Here is a 17,080-nt window from a genome sequence, read left to right on the forward strand (position 1 = left end):
AAATTTTCTTCACACAGGAGAAAAAAAACACAACACTTTAATGACAGAAAAAACATATATTAAACACTTTTTTAATGCTTTTGGCAATTGTATATATATTTATTTCATAAAATTGTGAAGATTAAAATTGGTAGGCTATATTTGCATTTGTGGATGTAGAATTTACAAAAACAAAATTAAATGTATAATAAAACAATTATCATCATTAAAAGTATAGTTTATTTGGTAACCAAAAATAAAACATACATAAAGCAAAGAAATCTGTAAATACTCATAAAACTGGCAAGCCCACAGTAAGTTTAAAGGTACAAACTAATGTGGACATTTTTTGTTGCCGCACTCCGATCTCCTTTAAAGGGGAGGTGATTACGTCACGCGGGAAAGAAGGACCCTCGTAGAACTTCGACTTTTTAATTGAAATATTTCCTCAGGACAATTATTAGCTTGAATTGATGTTAGGGATTAACATATCATCACCAGAACAGTTAAAATAATCTTGTACGCATCACGAATATGGCGCAGTTCGCCACGAAATAGAGTATTGAATTCAGTGTCAGTCTTTTCAGGCACATTTTCGAGGCGCCCTTTCTGCGCGCGGTGCATTGCGGGAGCGTCGCCTCTCTTGTATCGAGCGAAACCGGTAAGCACAAACTGAACAGCACAATTAAAGGGGAAATGGGGCACGAATATAACTGTGCCACAATGTATTAACTGTGAGGAGAGCTATCTAATTTATTACAGTAGAAGACATATACAGCGGAATTTGTGTAAAGTGCGTCAAATAATTATTATGCTTTATTATTTCTCTGTTGTGCACACTGCAATCATGGCGCGGGCGCTTTAAGGGTTAATTTTTTCCACCGCCGACATTTTTAGAAACATTTCGGCCGGCTTGCTTTTGTTATTAGTGTGGATCATCTGACTTTTTAAACGTTTTCTTAGCGTGCATAAGTTAAACTGTATATTTGATGCGATGAAATGTGATAGTGCAGCGGGAGGCGTTGCATTGTATCAGCGCGTGCAGCGGTATTAGTGATTCATGAGCGAATTGTTCGGTTGACATGATTCTTTTTTTTAAATGACTCATTCAAGCCGTTTGCACGAGCCTGTATCTTTTATTGTTGATTCTTTAACATCTTTGAATTTATAAATGTAAACGTATGAAGGCAAAATCTTATTTTCGTTGCTTTAAAGACTTCATTGGTAATTATCTAGCTTAAGTAAAAAATCGAAAGGGTAACAAATCAGCAAACTGATTTTTTAAATATATTTATATTGAATTTGTTTGATGTACTAAATTGTACTATAGGTTGTTTGCTATCTTTACTGTGTTAATTGGTGTCTGACTGGACATTATAAATGTAATATATTTGTTGTGCTAAAAAAACAGTTTCGCAGAGAACTTTGGGAACTCTTGGCTGATGAATAAAAACGAGTCAAACAATTTTTCCGCTGGTTCATTGAAAAGAACTCTTCGAACGAATCGAATCACTAAATGAATCAGTCTTGGATAGAGAGTGCGCGCCACATCAGTGCAGTTCGAATTATCGGATCCAAGAGATCACAACATCAGCATGCACCCATATATCTGTACATAAAAATGCCTTGCATGAACTGATTTTAAAGAACCAATTATTTATCACAGGAAATAAAGTCAAAATAAAGAGCAGAATGTGTTAAATCCGTAAGGTTGATTGTCGTTGTTTTTTTTTGTGAGCGAGGTTGTTAGACTAATTTAGAGGGAGAGAAAAACGTTGCCATGTAAACAAAGGAGGATGGACAGTATTATTTCAGCTCAGCAAGAGTTTTAAAAAGAGCTGATGCATTTAAAGGGGAGGATCACCTCAGAGCATCGGTGCAAATACATTTGTACAAAACTGTTGCATTATTTTGATTCATATTTAGGGTGAAACAGTAAAATGCAATATTTATTATTATCACTAGTTGCATGTTATTTGCTTGTTTGAATTATCTCTTTTAATGTCTTAATTGTGTATCTCTACACACTTTAATGTTTGTTTCTTTCTTTTTCAGATTGCATTTGCCATAGATTGAGGGAGGTGTGTAAACCATTGTGCGTGCCAGTAACGTTTTGTTTTTTTAAACATGTCGGTGCGGGAATCTTTTAACCCAGAGAGTTATGATCTGGACAAGAACTTCAGACTTACACGCTTCACAGAGCTCAAGGGAACAGGTTGCAAAGTCCCTCAAGATGTGCTCCAGAAACTGCTGGAATCCCTGCAGGAAAACCATTATCAGGAAGATGATCAGTTCCTCGGGGCGGTAATGCCCAGACTAGGTACATGGCCGCACACACTCACACTCATTGTGTGTTTTCATGTTTTGTGGGTACTTTTCATATATAGAATGATTTTTAACTGTATATTATATCCCCCTACACTAAACCCAACCCCTAAACCTACCCATCACAGAAAGCCTTCTGCATTTTTACATTTTCAAAAAACATCACTTAGTATGATTTATATGCTGTGTGACTAAAAATGTCCTGAAAAGGATTTTGGATATTGCCATCTTTGTGGGGACATTTTGTCCCCATAACGTACAGTTTACCTGGACCACACACATGCACAGCTAGATTTTTTTTTTTTTAAGATATTTTATTAATCTGTGCAGAGAAAAAAAAAAATCTTAAAGGAATGGTTCTCAAAAAAAGAGAAACATTTGTCATTATATACTCTTTATTTAGACCGTCATAGTAATAGTTTCTAAATCTTAAATGACAAAACAGAATTTTCATTTTTGCATGAGCTATTATTTTGTAATTGCATGAACTTTCAACACTTCTTAAAACGTCCGTGAAAAATCATTAACCCTGTTTGAAATAACAATGTTTACTTCTAATAGGCATTGGTATGGACACCTGTGTGATTCCGCTGAGACATGGAGGCTTGTCACTTGTACAGACCACAGATTATATCTACCCCATAGTGGACGATCCATATATGATGGTAAATACTCGCTTTAAAATAACATTAAAGATGTAATGCATCCCAGACTGAATATGTGTTTTTCTGTATGAATTCTCATCTTCTAGGGGAGAATTGCTTGTGCCAATGTGCTGAGTGACCTGTACGCCATGGGTGTAACAGAATGCGATAACATGCTGATGCTTCTTGGTGTCAGCAACAAACTCACAGAAAAGGTGAGGCTGAGGAAAAAACCTTTCGTGCTGCTGAGATGTGAAACTGATCTGTAAATGTACAGGCAAGGTGTAGTTATTTTAAGGAATGGTTTGCCTAAAAATTCTAACAGTCATCGTTTCTCATGGGAGTAAATTACAGTTTTGGGGTAAATATACTGCAATAACTGTATAATATTTGATAAGCACCATTTCTAAGGCCTCTAAATGATCAACAGAATCAAAACTTTGATGAAAAACCTGTTGTACATAATCTGTTTACACTTTTTTTTTGTATAATTCTAAAAACCTGAAACCTGTGAATACATTTAGAAGAATAGCTTTTACTTTATTTAGTAATATTTCATGATGTACACTTACTAGACTGAAGCCGCTTAGGTTTGCTTGATTACCATACTTCATTTCTTTTAGAAAAAACTGTTACAAATATACATCAGGCTTTTGAGGAACATTAACTTGTACAACTCTTGTCTTAATCATCATTGTTTTGTATTGCATTTATATGAATTTCCCCCCGCAATGAAAATTACAGAGCTTTGATCAAACTAAGCATTTAAATATCATATTTAGAATTAAAACTGATATTTAAATGCCTTTTGTGTAAGTTGTCTTCTATAGTGTTATTAAAATCCACATTGATTACATTACTAGCTATCAGAATTAAATCTAACAGTTTGGCCATATTAAATATCAGCACCAAATTGAATATTTTTGTTCAGATTGGGCCTTTGAATAAACTTTTTTCCCTCCTCAAATGTGAGTGCCATATTCTGCTATATCATACTATATGAGCCATAAAAGCCTGATGTATCATAAAAAAAAATTTTTTTCATTAGTTTATTTTTTAGATTAGGTCTAAAGTTCAATAAATTAAAATGTTCTGACTATTATTTGCAGGATTAATAAATATGGTATTTTTCAGAAAGCGATGCAAAACAAAATTCACATGATGTGTGTGTGTGTGTGTGTGTGTTTTGTAGGAGCGTGATAAGGTCATGCCACTGGTCATCCAGGGGTTTAAGGATGCATCCGAGGAGGCGGGAACCTCCGTTACAGGTGGTCAGACTGTTATAAATCCTTGGATAGTCCTGGGAGGCGTGGCCACAACAGTGTGCCAACCGAATGAGTTCATTATGCAAGTCTCTTTAATTTTATGTACTTTAGGAGTTATTGTTACATGGTCAACTAATAGGTTTGTCCATTTCTGTAATTTTGTGCATGTGTGTTTATGCATGTTCTAGGCCAGATAATGCAGTACCAGGGGATGTGCTGGTTCTTACCAAACCACTAGGAACACAAGTGGCGGTCGCAGTGCACCAGTGGCTGGACATTGTGAGTGTTTTAGTCATTTGTAATTTTGTATTATAGCTGGAACAGGGTTTAACTGCTTGCTATCTTTCTTTCTGTCTCAGCCAGAGAAATGGAATAAGATCAAGTTGGTCGTCACTCAGGAGGATGTTGAACTGGCGTATCAGGAGGCCATGTTAAACATGGCTCGACTCAACAGAACAGGTCAGTGCATGTCACATGAGTGCGGCTCATAAATGAGTTTGCAGAACACTTTTGACACTTATCTGTTTCTCTTTGTCCAGCTGCCGGGCTGATGCACACCTTCAACGCACACGCAGCGACTGACATCACGGGGTTTGGGATCCTGGGCCACGCTCAGAACCTGGCACGGCAGCAGCGTACAGAGGTGTCCTTCGTCATTCACAATTTGCCGGTTCTCGCTAAAATGGCTGCAGTCAGCAAAGCTTGCGGGAACATGTTCGGCCTCATGCACGGCACCTGCCCAGAGACCTCAGGTATAAGATCTGATCTGAAGTGCACTTTTTTCCCCCTTGTGGCAGGAAAGTGTACTGAGTTGTCTGAAAGTCTGAATATATTTTACATGTGAAGAAAATTTAATAATAGAATTTAATTGATAATTTTATGTAAATCACCTGCATTTTAAATATATATATATATATATATATATATATATATATATATATATAAAATATATTAATAAATAATGTAGAAATTCTAGAAAATTTTGTTATACACTACCATTCAAAAGTTTGGGGTCAGGGAGATTTTTTTTTAAATGGTTTAAAAAAAAATCTCATGCTCACCAAGGCTGCATTTATTAGATAAAAAAAATACAATAAATACAACTGTAATATTGTAAAATATTATTACAATTAAAAAAGGGCTGTTTTTTATTTGAATATATTTTAAAATGTAATTTATTCCTGTGAGGCAAAGCTGAACTTACAGCATAATTACTCCAGTCTTCAGTGTCACATGATCCTTCAGAAATCCTTCTAATATGCTGATTTGGTGCTCAAGAAACATTTCTTACTTTTGCTGTTTGATATTTTTCAGGAAACCGTGATAAAAAATTCAGGATTCTTTAATTAATAGAAAGTTCAAAACAACAGCATTTGAAATGGTTGTCATAACCTTTCTTTTTCCTTTTAGAATTATGTTTAAGCTAAAATGGGAAAATATTTTCAATGTTCATTTCCAAGTTTTCAATATGGTCTCAGATGTTTAGAACCCACTGTATGTTTATTTGTATACCTACCTGTATTTAAGTCTTCTTAATAAGCAATTATTACATATTTCACTTATTTAACCTTACAAAAAGCAGCAATCTGAATCTTGCATTTTCCCCCTTATTTTTCTGTAGGAGGTTTGCTGATCTGTCTTCCACGCGAGCAAGCAGCCCGTTTTTGCGCCGAGATCAAATCTCCCAAGTACGGCGAGGGTCACCAGGCGTGGATCATCGGCATTGTAGAGAAAGGCAACCGCACAGCACGCATCATCGACAAACCCCGCATCATCGAAGTCGCACCCCAGGTGGCCACACAGAATGTTAACACCACGCCAGGAGCCACATCTTAAATCTGAGTGGCCCAAACAGCTAGCGTTCTCTAGCCTCACCTGAAAATATATCAGCGTAATGATATATACAACATCTGCCCACCTTGGCCTTCAGGCAGATTCAACATGGACGCGGTTATAAAGCAGAAGAACATTTAACGAAGAAAATTCAATTGCCTTTTTATGTCTATAGTTTTCTGTTACATTAACTGGCCATGCACCTGATTGTGAGGCAGCTTCCAAGTAGAACATATAATTAATAGTATAATTCTTATCTGATACTGTTGATTACATCCAAATATCTTCTGCTCGCACATCACCTGCCGGTCTCATACATAGCCATGGTGTGTTTTAGCCTTTCCTGTTAGTATGCACAACCCATGCGGTAGTTCACATAATAATCTTTGCCTCGAACAATAGTTAATGAAGCTGCAGTGACGAGGAAGAGCGTGTCGGGGAAGGATTTCTTTTTTTACTTTTTGTATTATCCCTCGTGCGTCAGATAAAATAACCCACCCTCACTGTTCGGTGGAAACATTGTTGGACTGAAGGAATCCAAGGTAATACCTCTCTAATAAATCAATGTCTTTGACGGCGATACCGATTTTCCTCAAATAATGTGCTAAACGTTGGAGATGCAGTTTGTATTGTATGATATTTACTGTTTCACATGAACATCATTAGTTCTGGTCTGTGGTAGAGATGTTTTTATATTCTGTACAAAGGTCATAATTTCTTGCCGTCTCTCATATTTGCTATTCATCATATATATGCCTTGAAACCCCTCCAATAAATCTCAGATCTTTTTTTAAATTCTTGAAAAGACGTGTATTTGATAGTGTGTGTTTGTGTGTGTTGGATGGTAAGATCTGGATTTTTTTGTGTACAGCTTTTCTGTTTAATTAAGTGCAGGATAAATTCAATATTTTAAAAGTAAATATGCACCAATTAAATATTTATAGTCATTTGCCAAAAACTACATACTAAAATATTTACAATTAAATACAATAAAAATTTGTACAATTTTTTCTTTCACCCATCATAAATCCCTTTTGCTCTAAAATATCTAAGTGCAATATTTCACTAAACATGTTCTTGCTATAAATAACTTCAATATATTTACAAGTTTATTTCATTCTAGCGTAACCTAATATTTGCTTGTAGTGATGTTTGTTCAGTTTTCAACTTGGGTCAGGAAGTTGAAATTCCTCTTTTTAGGAGTCACATCTTCTCTTTCTGGTTGAATAGTGCTCTTATGTCCAGCATGGCCTGTCTGATATTCTGGCCAAAGCGGAACGAGTCCTGAGGAGAAGATAAGGAGCAGAAGTCAGAAGTGTGATATAGTGAAAGTAAATCATACGTACCATTCAGAATAACGCTTTTTAAAGAATTATATTTAAAAAATTGTCTGGGTAAGACAATAAAAATAAGACATAAGGTTGAATAAATTACTGAATTATCATTTTTTTGTATACATTTTCAGATAAACTGGATCACTGTAATGTTTTTTTTTTTTTTACATGTTTGGTCCACATCTGAATTTTTGGTTATTACATTAAGGTCTGTTCACTCAAAAAACTGGAAGTTTTTTCCTAACTTAAAATGATAAATCAAATTCTCAAAATGGCAGATCAAATCAAATGCTCAATGCATTTTTATTTTCTCATGAAAGTATAAACTATACAAAAATGAAATCAAAGAGATTTTTTATATATTTTATTTTCATTTTCAATCCAATATAACCCTGTCATAATTTAAAATTCATTTCAATGTTCAAATAACAAAGTAAATATTTAAACAATTCCAAATGATGAATCAAATGCTCAAATCGAACAAAATATAACGGGAATTATAAAGAACTGTAGTTTTAAAAAGAGAATTTCAGAGTTCAAACCCCAAATATAACGATAACAAAGATGGACGATCACTTTTAAAGTGATATATTTTTTTCTTTCTGATATACAATACTAACATTGACAGTCGATTAAAATCCTTCCTATTTTGACGCATGCGCTGCCAGCACATAACAGAAACTTGCTTGCGCTTAAACAAGGTTATCGTCCGTTGGTGTGTGGAAGCTAATATTTATTGATAAAGTTATGATTCTTGGCGTGAACGAGGCCATAACAAGGGTCTTTATCTGAATAGTGTGTGGCCTTTATGTATCATCTGTTCTCAAAGTGGTTGTAAAATTAGTTAAGAAAAAATGGCAGAGTTTTAAAATCTCTTACCGTCTCAGGGCTGGAGAACTTGCTGGAAATGTGGAATGTAATGAGATTCTCGCCGACAATGATGTAAGAAACACCATAACCGTCATCAGCAACCTGCATATAAAGACATGTAAATAAAGAAATGGTCAAATATATGGGTTTATTTATTCACTAAACTCGTTGCAAATACGTGTGCAGTAGGAGGAGACACTCACAGGCCCAAAGCCGCCTCCTGCTCCCACATATTTGGGAAACTTCTGAATGTCGATGAGATTGAGCTGCTGTTGAGGGGTCTGACTGGTAGAGAGACGCCAGGGCTCAGACAAAACCTTTCAAAAGAAGGTGTCCTTGAGACTTTAGCTAAATTAAACGGGTAGGTCATATTTTATGATCATGAAACAGACTTGCTCTAACCTGTTTGAGGAAGGGTGAGTCTATTCCCATTACTTTGGACACAATGTAGAGGCAGAAGAGATGCCGGTCGATCCCGGCTCCTGTCATTGCCAGGCGGTACATGTTCTGATGTTTCTCAGCAGCGTTTTTGAAGAGCGCTAACCTCTGCTCATTCTGGTAAACAAGAAAAAGGTCAGACAAGTTAATAACAATTTCACTTAAATACAGGAAGATTAAAACAAATGCAGATTTTTTTTCTAATCAAAGCTTATATGTGCTGATTTAAAAGTCATTTTTTATTCTCCACCGGATGTTTCAACAGTGGACTTGAACAATACTGTGAACAATAAGTGTGGATGCAACATTACACAAAAACAAACGTTTTCAGTTATCGAACTGTTAATTTTACTTTTAAAATGGCATTGTTACTTTCTAAATATGACCCCTGGGTTGGGTCTGTAAATATATTGCTCTCACCGTTTTGCTCTCGTCTTCCATCGCTTTTACAAACGCTGTGGACTCGCAGGTGCATGAGCGAACGGTTTCCGTCCGGCCCTCGCGGAACATGCGTGTCATGGATGATTCATAAGTCAGACAGAATTCACCCTTGTCCTACACCAACGAAAACAAAAATAAACTTCATTAAACGGTTTGTTCACAATATACAGACGCATTTTTGCAGAGGGACATATAAGTGCATATGTGTGGCTTGTACCCTGTATTGAGCTAGTTGCAGTGCCAGCTGGATAAAAGCATCCGGACTTGTTCTGCATTTCTTTATCAGGCCCTTTCCAAACTCATTAAATAAGCAGTCATGGAAATCCACATCGTCAGCAATTCCCTTTGCAATCGTGTAAGAACCTTCAATAATCTCCTGGCACTGAGAGAGACACAAGGAACTTTAATCAATGTAGAAATACAGTTATCTGAATGTATAATAAATCATCATGCATAAAATTAAAATTTGTTCAATCTATTCATCTTTAAAATGAAAAACCATGTCAAGACCTAAGATGGGAGGGTAATTCATACCGCTTTTGGGATGTCCCACTGTAGTCTAGTAGGGGGCGCCAGGCTTTTGTTGATGTCTCCTTTGCAATGTCCCTCTGCAGTATATCCCAGGTGGAAACAATCTGTGGCTGAAACATACTAAACAGAAAGTTGTAAGGGATGTTATTTATTACAGCTGATTAGTGTCATTCAAAAATAAATATATAAAGAATTAGTATTATTCTTTGTTTACCTCCCACATATGTCCAATGATAGGGGAGTCCGCCCATGAATGCTCAGTGTTGACGCCCATTTTACCGTTCTTGTAGACGATCAAAGTGAAGGATTTATCAAACCACCTGACAGGTGTAAGAAGATAGATCAGTTAATGTTTATGTGGTTTGAATGTGTGCAGATGTCCTGGTCATGGTCAACACCACTAAGTAATGAGATAAAAAAAAAGTGTTGCTACAAATACAAAGTTCTGTCATGAAACTCTAGATGGCGCAGGCTGATAGGTAACTCAATTTGTTAGCCATCCCATCGTTATCCTAATAGCACAACTGATTGGTTGCTATTGGATCAGCAGCCAATGAGCTTGATGCTTAACATTTCAAATACTTGGCATTGTTTGCTTTCAGAAACCCTCCTTCTTCCCCAGCTCCACTTGTATAGATCTGCTACGGGGGTTATTTCATGTATCCTATATGTGCAGCATCAGCAGAATGTCTTACATCCTCACTGTCACAGCAATGTTGCTCTGCAGTAGCAACACCAATAATCAACAGCAGCAGCGTAGCACATCTATTCCGCCCAGACCAAATACATTAAAGGGTAACTCAACCCTTGGTCAGAGCCTGACTCCACCCACTGACAATATTGGAAAATTGCTGGAAAACTGGGCAGACCCCAGTGGAGGCCGAGACCCACACCTCTCTGTAGGCAAGGGCGCTTTGAGCTGGTGCCTGCTTACGTCACGCAGTACCACAACATCCAACAGGAAAATTCAACTGCAGTAGCCACCGTTCAACCTGAAGAGGGCAGCACTCAGACGTTTTTACACCATATATTGTAGAATTAAAACACTTTATACTCAGATGTCACAAAATTAACTCGAATCAATGAACAGCATTAATAAAGCCCCAGTATTACAGATCATTAACTAAAAAAAGTTGTTTTGGGGTTTAGTTACCCTTTAACATTGCCATATCCATTACCATGCCAATCTCTCAAAGTTGCCATGACAGAAGAGTTATTGTTAACTAAAACAAAAACAATTACAAATTGTTTTCGTCAATTGAAATGAAATAAAATATAAACATTAGCCTAGATGAAAAAAACAGAAATGTAGTTGGCAACTAAGTGAAATAAGTTGAAGTTGAAACTAAAATTACTAAAACTAAAGCTGAAATAAAAATAAAAACTGGCCAAATATATGAAATATAAAATATAAAAAATGCCAAAAGCACATTACAAAATTACTAAAACTAAAAATTACTTAAACTTATAAAAAATATATTAAATGATACTGAAATAACACTGTCTACCTGTCATAGCACTTTCCATGCAGAAGAGATTTAGCGTAGAGGTCCAGGGATCTTAAGTTCTCTGGATCATATCCATGCGCCTCATCGTCCAGGGTCAGGAAAAACGCAGCCGTCTCAATGGCCTCCAGAGACGCCCGGTTGACACCCTCCCTGAAGTACTTTAAACGTGCCCTGGCCCAAGGAACCCTGCATGTGTTTGTTAAAGGGGAAGATTTCTATTAAGTTTTTTAAAGATGAATTTAATTTGATTTACAATAATATTCACGTTCTTACAATGTTATTATATACTATTATTATTATTTAAAAAAATTTTATTATAAAATATTTTTCTTTGAACTGTTTGAAAACCCCTAGTTTAGCACACAGCCTCACGACTATATTACGAAGTCTTCTTCACCTGTTTCCAGCAGTGAGTGAAGGGAGCTTGATCTCTCCGGGTTGTGGTTCAGATTTGTCATCCAGGATACGTTGAAACTGCAACTCAAGCTCTGATGGCCAAAGGTGGCGACCACCGTAGTACAACCACACCTTAAAGAAACGGCCTCGATGGTAGACCACCAAGTGCTTCCTGTCCTTCAGATGCTGCACAAAATCTGAGCATAAACAAAGGCAGGTGAGAAACCATCATGAGATGGTTTGAAATAGGCATCCATGAATCTTTAGGCCTATCATCTATAGTCAAATAGTATTTAAAACACGAGTGAAAAAATGTCCTTACCAGTCTCAATGCCAGGGATACGAGTGGTGTTGAACATCCTCTCATACTGAAAAGAGCACATAGGGACAATCCCAAGAGCTCTCAGCTGAGAAGAGAGATCAGCGGGCATAATGGGAACCTTCCTTATATTTATTTTTGCATGTATTTCAATGCAGTGGATGGAAAAACTATTTGTATGTGTTGTAATGTGTGTGTACCGGGGTAAGTTCTCCTCGCTCCAGTTTCCGGCGATACTGCAGCATGGCATGAACTACATTTCCAGCTCGTGCAGCCTGTCTGTGTGTTGGGATCACATAGAGGAAATCCTGAAGGATGGAGAGTGAGAGTAATGGTTATAGACAGTTTTATTAAATAAGGCTATAAAAACAACAAAACTCAACCACAAACAAACAACTTTAATGTTTATAACATCCCATTTTTCTCATAGTTAGTCTCTAGGTGGGGCCATTTTATTTCATCTGATATGAATTCCAACAGTCGAATGACTAGTTTATACTTGAAATTTAGGTAACACTTTATTTCGATTGTACACTTTATACATTCTACTAACTACAAGTACATTTGCAACAACATGTCAACTAACTCTCATTAGTAGACTGTGCTGCTTTAATATCTGCTAACACTTTATTTTGATGGTCCCCAACAGACATTGTTCTAAGTAACTTTGCAAGTACGTCAACTTATTCTACTAGCATGAACCCTAACACCTAAATCTATCTTAAGTCTACTAATACTCTAATGAGAGTTAGCTGACGCGTTGTTGCAAAGTTACTTATAGTTGATATAATGTTGGTATAGGTGGTATAACTGGACAATCAAAATAAAGTTTAACCAAAATGTATAAGTACCTGTTTGAGTTGCTATTTATTTTGTTACCTTAAAAAAAAATCACACGCACTTTTTGTGGGTCTTTTATGTCTTGCAGGCTGGTGTACTCCTTAAATTGACCAAATTAACTTTTAACAAACTTATAATGATTCAAAATGAACAGTTTTTCTCTTCTGGGAAAACAAATAAAAATAATAATAATAATTTCAGTCCAATTAAATGTTTATGTCCAATTAAACCCACCTGTGTCTGACTGGTAATAGCATGCGGCAAATTATACTTCACGGCCTTGATGTAAATGAAAGGTTATTAACTAAAAATAAAGAAATTAGCCTTTTGATATATACCACCCCAACTTCCTGTTTCATTGGGAAGTAGACCTGCGTCAACAAAGGAAAAAAAACTGTACTCGTACAAGCCATTTCAAGGGCGATTTTAATTTCATACTCACCATTGTGTAAAAGTTGCTATTGACCATGATGGGGTCGCGTCCTCTCAGGTAGATATACTCCTCCCACCAGTCACTCACCTGTTAATACACACAATGCCATGTCTCTTAGTTAGCCAGCATTTTTAAGAGGGTTTATCTGATTTATAGTCCACTCATGTAGAAGATCTATATCTTTGTTTACTTACATAATTTGTGGCCCACCAGGATTTGAGTTTAAGGTGTTTTTGGAATTTGGGGGCAGGGTCCTTTTTGAAGTCATTAGCAACCATCTCCATCTGTTTATATTGATCATCATCCAGGAGAGGTCGAACTGATTCTAGATACTAAAACAATGAAGAGAACAAATCATATAAAGGAAAAATCATATAAAGTGAAGCTCAACGAAATCATGTAATATTCCAAAATAATAATATTTGTTTTGCTGGTTTAATTTATGCACAATTATATACATTTTTTTAATTTAAAATAAGCATAAGTTAAAAGTAAAAACCAACATTAACCCTTGATAACATTATATTTATTAGACAATAGTAAAATATTAGATGATATTTTACCCTGCTGATTGTGTCATCAATGCTCGGTACTGGCAGATGGGGCAGAGATGCCTGAAAGCTGTAGAGCAACGGCCGTCGACCAGACAACAGCTTTACAAGACTCTAAAACAGACAGAATAATTCATAAATCGAACAGCTTTTTAAACTGGACTATACTTACATTTTATTTCATGAGAGACGCACCAGCCAGACTTTAGTAGAGAAGCTCATTTTGCCATGTGACTCAAAGATCCAGCCATGACAGGACAGGAGAGCTTTCAGGATGTACCGCAGAAGGAAAATGAAGGATAACCACAGGCCTGTGGCAAACAGGATGGCACTCAACACCATCTGAGTCTGAACGGTCATAAATTCACTACAAGGGAACATATTACAAATATTTGATACTGTAATTTAACAAATAATATTATCAAAATTGTGAATATTAATGTACATTTTAAGAATATATATAATGAGTATTCTATTTTTGTTCAGCCTAATCAGACAACATTCTGTGGAGCAAGATTTGATTTGATTAAATTGTGCATTGGTAAAACACTGCTAATATCAAAATACTTTCACATCATCAGGAAATTTTATATTCAAGACCAAAAAGATAATTTGCATACCATCTACACAGGGCAAGTATTTCTTTATGACTGTTTTTAAGCTGCTTTAGTCATGCATGATGCCGGCTTCGATTTATGCTTCTGTTTATATATAACTATCATGGTCACACCTGAAGTTTACACAAATGTGTTAGTAAGTTACCTCACTGGTAGAGATGTCTTGATCCTGTCAATCATACCCATGGAGGGGTCGATCCTGGCATACATTGTGCTCATAATCGCAATGACTACGATTAGCCAGCTGGAAGGACTGGCGGGGTACACACCAGTGAGAACACCATTCTACTCGAGACAAAATAAAAATATAACTTTTATTAGATAGATAGATAGATAGATAGATAGATAGATAGATAGATAGATAGATAGATAGATAGATAGATAGATAGATAGATAGATAGATAGATAGATAGATAGATAGATTCACCTTGAAGCGGATAGCACGCTTCTTCCATGATGTCACTCCAGATATGTAGATGTGTTTGAGCACCTCACGGCTCAACTGTAGGTCGATGCCATCTGGTGTGACGGTAAACTGAAATGCCACCGCCTGATGAGCCTCTGCCATTATACAGGCTTAAAGCACAGCCTGAGGAACAAGACAGGCCCTATTCAAATATATTTTGCAAACACTGTAATGTTTATGTGCTATTTTAGCTCGGATGGTGTAGTCTGTGGAAAGATCTGGGCTACTAAGGGAAAGGTTAAGCTAAGAGTGACCGATGTATTATCAGCACTGTGACACTTGACCTCAGGATGTAATGTATTGTAAGTCACTGTGGAAACAAACATATAACTTAATAGTTAAAAATAACTTCTTAAACTCATTAAATTATAAATGTATGTCCTTGAGGGCTTGAGATTGAAACCTGGGAGGGGAATTTATGAACTGGATAATTATTAAAATCCATCACCACTGTGCCATTTCACCTTAGGTTGCTACAGGGTGAATGTGCCTTTAATAAGTTTCCTGTAAGATTCTGATAAACCTATATCAACCTATATAGAAAAACTTATAAAGGACATGTATCGCTCTGAAGTCAGAGTTCAGTCATGGTGTGACACTGTCAAGCTTATGTTTCTTTTTCCATGTCATATGACTTCAGCCAGAAGAAGTGGGGCAAAGTTGAATGGTCAGAAATAACATAGCAGGACATCTGAGAGGGCTTCAGTGACACTGGCCAAAACACACGTGACATCTGACGCATGACTGCATAGACGAGGATATTTTTTTATAGAATATGCACCATGTAATATTATTAAAAAAAAAAATATATATATATATTGATATTAAATTTGACATAGAACTTTTCAACCAATACTTTGCTTTTTCTGTGAACTGTAAATTTTGTCCAACACATAATAGGATAATATAAACAATATGTTCATATGTTATAACAATAAAAACGTGTTTAAAAAGTTGTACCTTAGTTAGCTTTTAACGGTACCTAAATATTTACTACATAGAAAATAGTTATGTTATCACCAAAATAACAATTCATACTTGGAAGTGATCAAACATCTAGTAAAGCTCTAACATTTTACAGAGGCAATTAGAAAAGACGGACTCTCTAAAACTACACAAAACTCAGTTTGAGGCATTGTCAAACAGAATGATTTAGAGTGTCTCTTAAGTTTTAATAAGAAACATACTGGATTTACATTACCTGCAATGCAATGTGACAGCAAAACAGTATAAGGCAGATGAAATTCAGTGGATAAAAAGATCAAATTTTCTCTCAGTAGGGCTGGAATGTCCTCGATGGAAATCAAATGTTCTTTACTCTTGTGCCCTTCAGTCGACTCCCCGTGCACTCTGGAAGTCTGTTGCTCAGTGACTAGTTATCTCCTCTTCTACTCAAACGTTCTCCTCGCCCTCCCTCTCTGTTTTCTTTTATTTTGCGAGTTACCTGTTTTCTGTGAGTGTTTGCTTTCTTCTTGTATGCTCTAAACTACCTGTTACATATTAGCCATCATAAATGCTCTCTCGTATGTGTTACTGGATCCTCTCAGGCAGAGTTAAACTGGTGGATGTACACTAAGTACACACTATATAATCAATCTCAGACAGTCCCAAATCTTGTGCAGCTGGAAATATCCCACGGAGGCATGCCATAACACACTGACGACAGTCAGAGACAGAAAGACCTTATGTACATGTAGGGATGTCTTTGTAAAATATCCATGAAATGAGGAATGAGCGAATGTGTTATGTAATAGATCAGGCATCTAAAACGCACGCTTCTTTAATATTGCATCAGGAACTTGATGGACAATTGCATTGTACATTTGTAAAGTAGGCCTACTTTTGTTTTGTTTTGAAAGAAAACGTGAGTGGTGCTTACCTGTCTGAAACCTGTTGCCACGATGCCAGCTGTTGTAATGTGATTGCTAAGGTGTTGTAAATGTTTTTAGTGTATTTTAATGTAGCTTACTGAGTCAAGTCAAAAGAGTCCACCCCTAAAGTCTCTATGCTCATTGGTTCCTCAAATGTAGATCTTTGGGGTTTCTTTTCTTCCCATATTATTGACTATCATAGTTTTGATTACCTAGAAAAGTAATAGCATGCCTCTCCTCAACAAGCTGCAAGATTTGTGGATTCATATATGTCCACAGCATAAAGAGTTAAGGACGATTTGCATGCACATGCAAAAAAAATTACAAAAGTAGCCTAATTTAATCCAAAAATGTACAAAAGTAATGGTCATGTCTTAGCAAGCAGTACTATTGTGTTATTATTACAGGAAGATTATGCC

The 17,080-nt window shown here is 36.3% G+C and overlaps 2 protein-coding genes across 4 annotated transcripts; one reads left to right on the forward strand and one right to left on the reverse strand.

Moving 5' to 3' along the window:
• Positions 1 to 513: 513 nt before the first annotated feature.
• sephs1 (selenophosphate synthetase 1) lies at positions 514 to 6,851 on the forward strand. Of its 2 annotated transcripts, none has more exons than XM_077193700.1 (9): positions 514 to 640; positions 2,035 to 2,299; positions 2,866 to 2,969; positions 3,056 to 3,163; positions 4,141 to 4,295; positions 4,402 to 4,492; positions 4,573 to 4,672; positions 4,753 to 4,965; positions 5,835 to 6,851. In XM_077193700.1, exons 2-9 carry the CDS (start codon positions 2,107 to 2,109, stop codon positions 6,047 to 6,049), a joined length of 1,179 nt encoding a protein of 392 aa, XP_077049815.1. In that variant the 5' UTR covers positions 514 to 640; positions 2,035 to 2,106; the 3' UTR covers positions 6,050 to 6,851. The 2 variants fall into 2 exon arrangements, with proteins under 2 accessions (XP_077049815.1, XP_077049816.1); XM_077193701.1 differs by having other exon boundaries at positions 630 to 772.
• Positions 6,665 to 16,791, reverse strand: cpt1b (carnitine palmitoyltransferase 1B (muscle)). Of its 2 annotated transcripts, none has more exons than XM_077193690.1 (19): positions 15,992 to 16,440; positions 14,752 to 14,913; positions 14,470 to 14,609; positions 13,903 to 14,074; positions 13,720 to 13,821; positions 13,351 to 13,488; positions 13,166 to 13,243; positions 12,084 to 12,191; positions 11,887 to 11,971; positions 11,566 to 11,761; positions 11,169 to 11,354; positions 9,875 to 9,980; positions 9,664 to 9,780; positions 9,347 to 9,511; positions 9,109 to 9,243; positions 8,653 to 8,805; positions 8,454 to 8,567; positions 8,260 to 8,352; positions 6,665 to 7,330 (listed from the first exon to the last, which is right to left on the reverse strand). In XM_077193690.1, exons 2-19 carry the CDS (start codon positions 14,890 to 14,892, stop codon positions 7,250 to 7,252), a joined length of 2,310 nt encoding a protein of 769 aa, XP_077049805.1. In that variant the 5' UTR covers positions 14,893 to 14,913; positions 15,992 to 16,440; the 3' UTR covers positions 6,665 to 7,249. The 2 variants fall into 2 exon arrangements, with proteins under 2 accessions (XP_077049805.1, XP_077049806.1); XM_077193691.1 differs by lacking the exon at positions 15,992 to 16,440 and adding an exon at positions 16,670 to 16,791 and having other exon boundaries at positions 6,903 to 7,330.
• Between the last annotated feature and the right edge of the window lie 289 nt (positions 16,792 to 17,080).

The sequence above is a fragment of the Siphateles boraxobius genome, unplaced genomic scaffold, assembly GCF_051911475.1.
Source record: "Siphateles boraxobius isolate OS27281-9 unplaced genomic scaffold, OSU_SipBor_1 31, whole genome shotgun sequence".
Classification (NCBI taxonomy): Eukaryota; Metazoa; Chordata; class Actinopteri; order Cypriniformes; family Leuciscidae; genus Siphateles; species Siphateles boraxobius.

Coding starts and splice junctions, on each gene's coding strand:
- sephs1 (XM_077193700.1), top strand. CDS start 2,107: ATGTCGGTGCGGGAATCTTTTAACCCAGAGAGTTATGATCTGGACAAG. Junction 2,300..2,865: donor GGCGGTAATGCCCAGACTAG/GTACATGGCCGC, acceptor TACTTCTAATAG/GCATTGGTATGGACACCTGT. Junction 4,966..5,834: donor CACCTGCCCAGAGACCTCAG/GTATAAGATCTG, acceptor ATTTTTCTGTAG/GAGGTTTGCTGATCTGTCTT.
- cpt1b (XM_077193690.1), bottom strand. CDS start 14,892: ATGGCAGAGGCTCATCAGGCGGTGGCATTTCAGTTTACCGTCACACCA. Junction 9,244..9,346: donor TGCAACTAGCTCAATACAGG/GTACAAGCCACA, acceptor TCGTTGGTGTAG/GACAAGGGTGAATTCTGTCT. Junction 8,806..9,108: donor TGGAAGACGAGAGCAAAACG/GTGAGAGCAATA, acceptor CTTGTTTACCAG/AATGAGCAGAGGTTAGCGCT.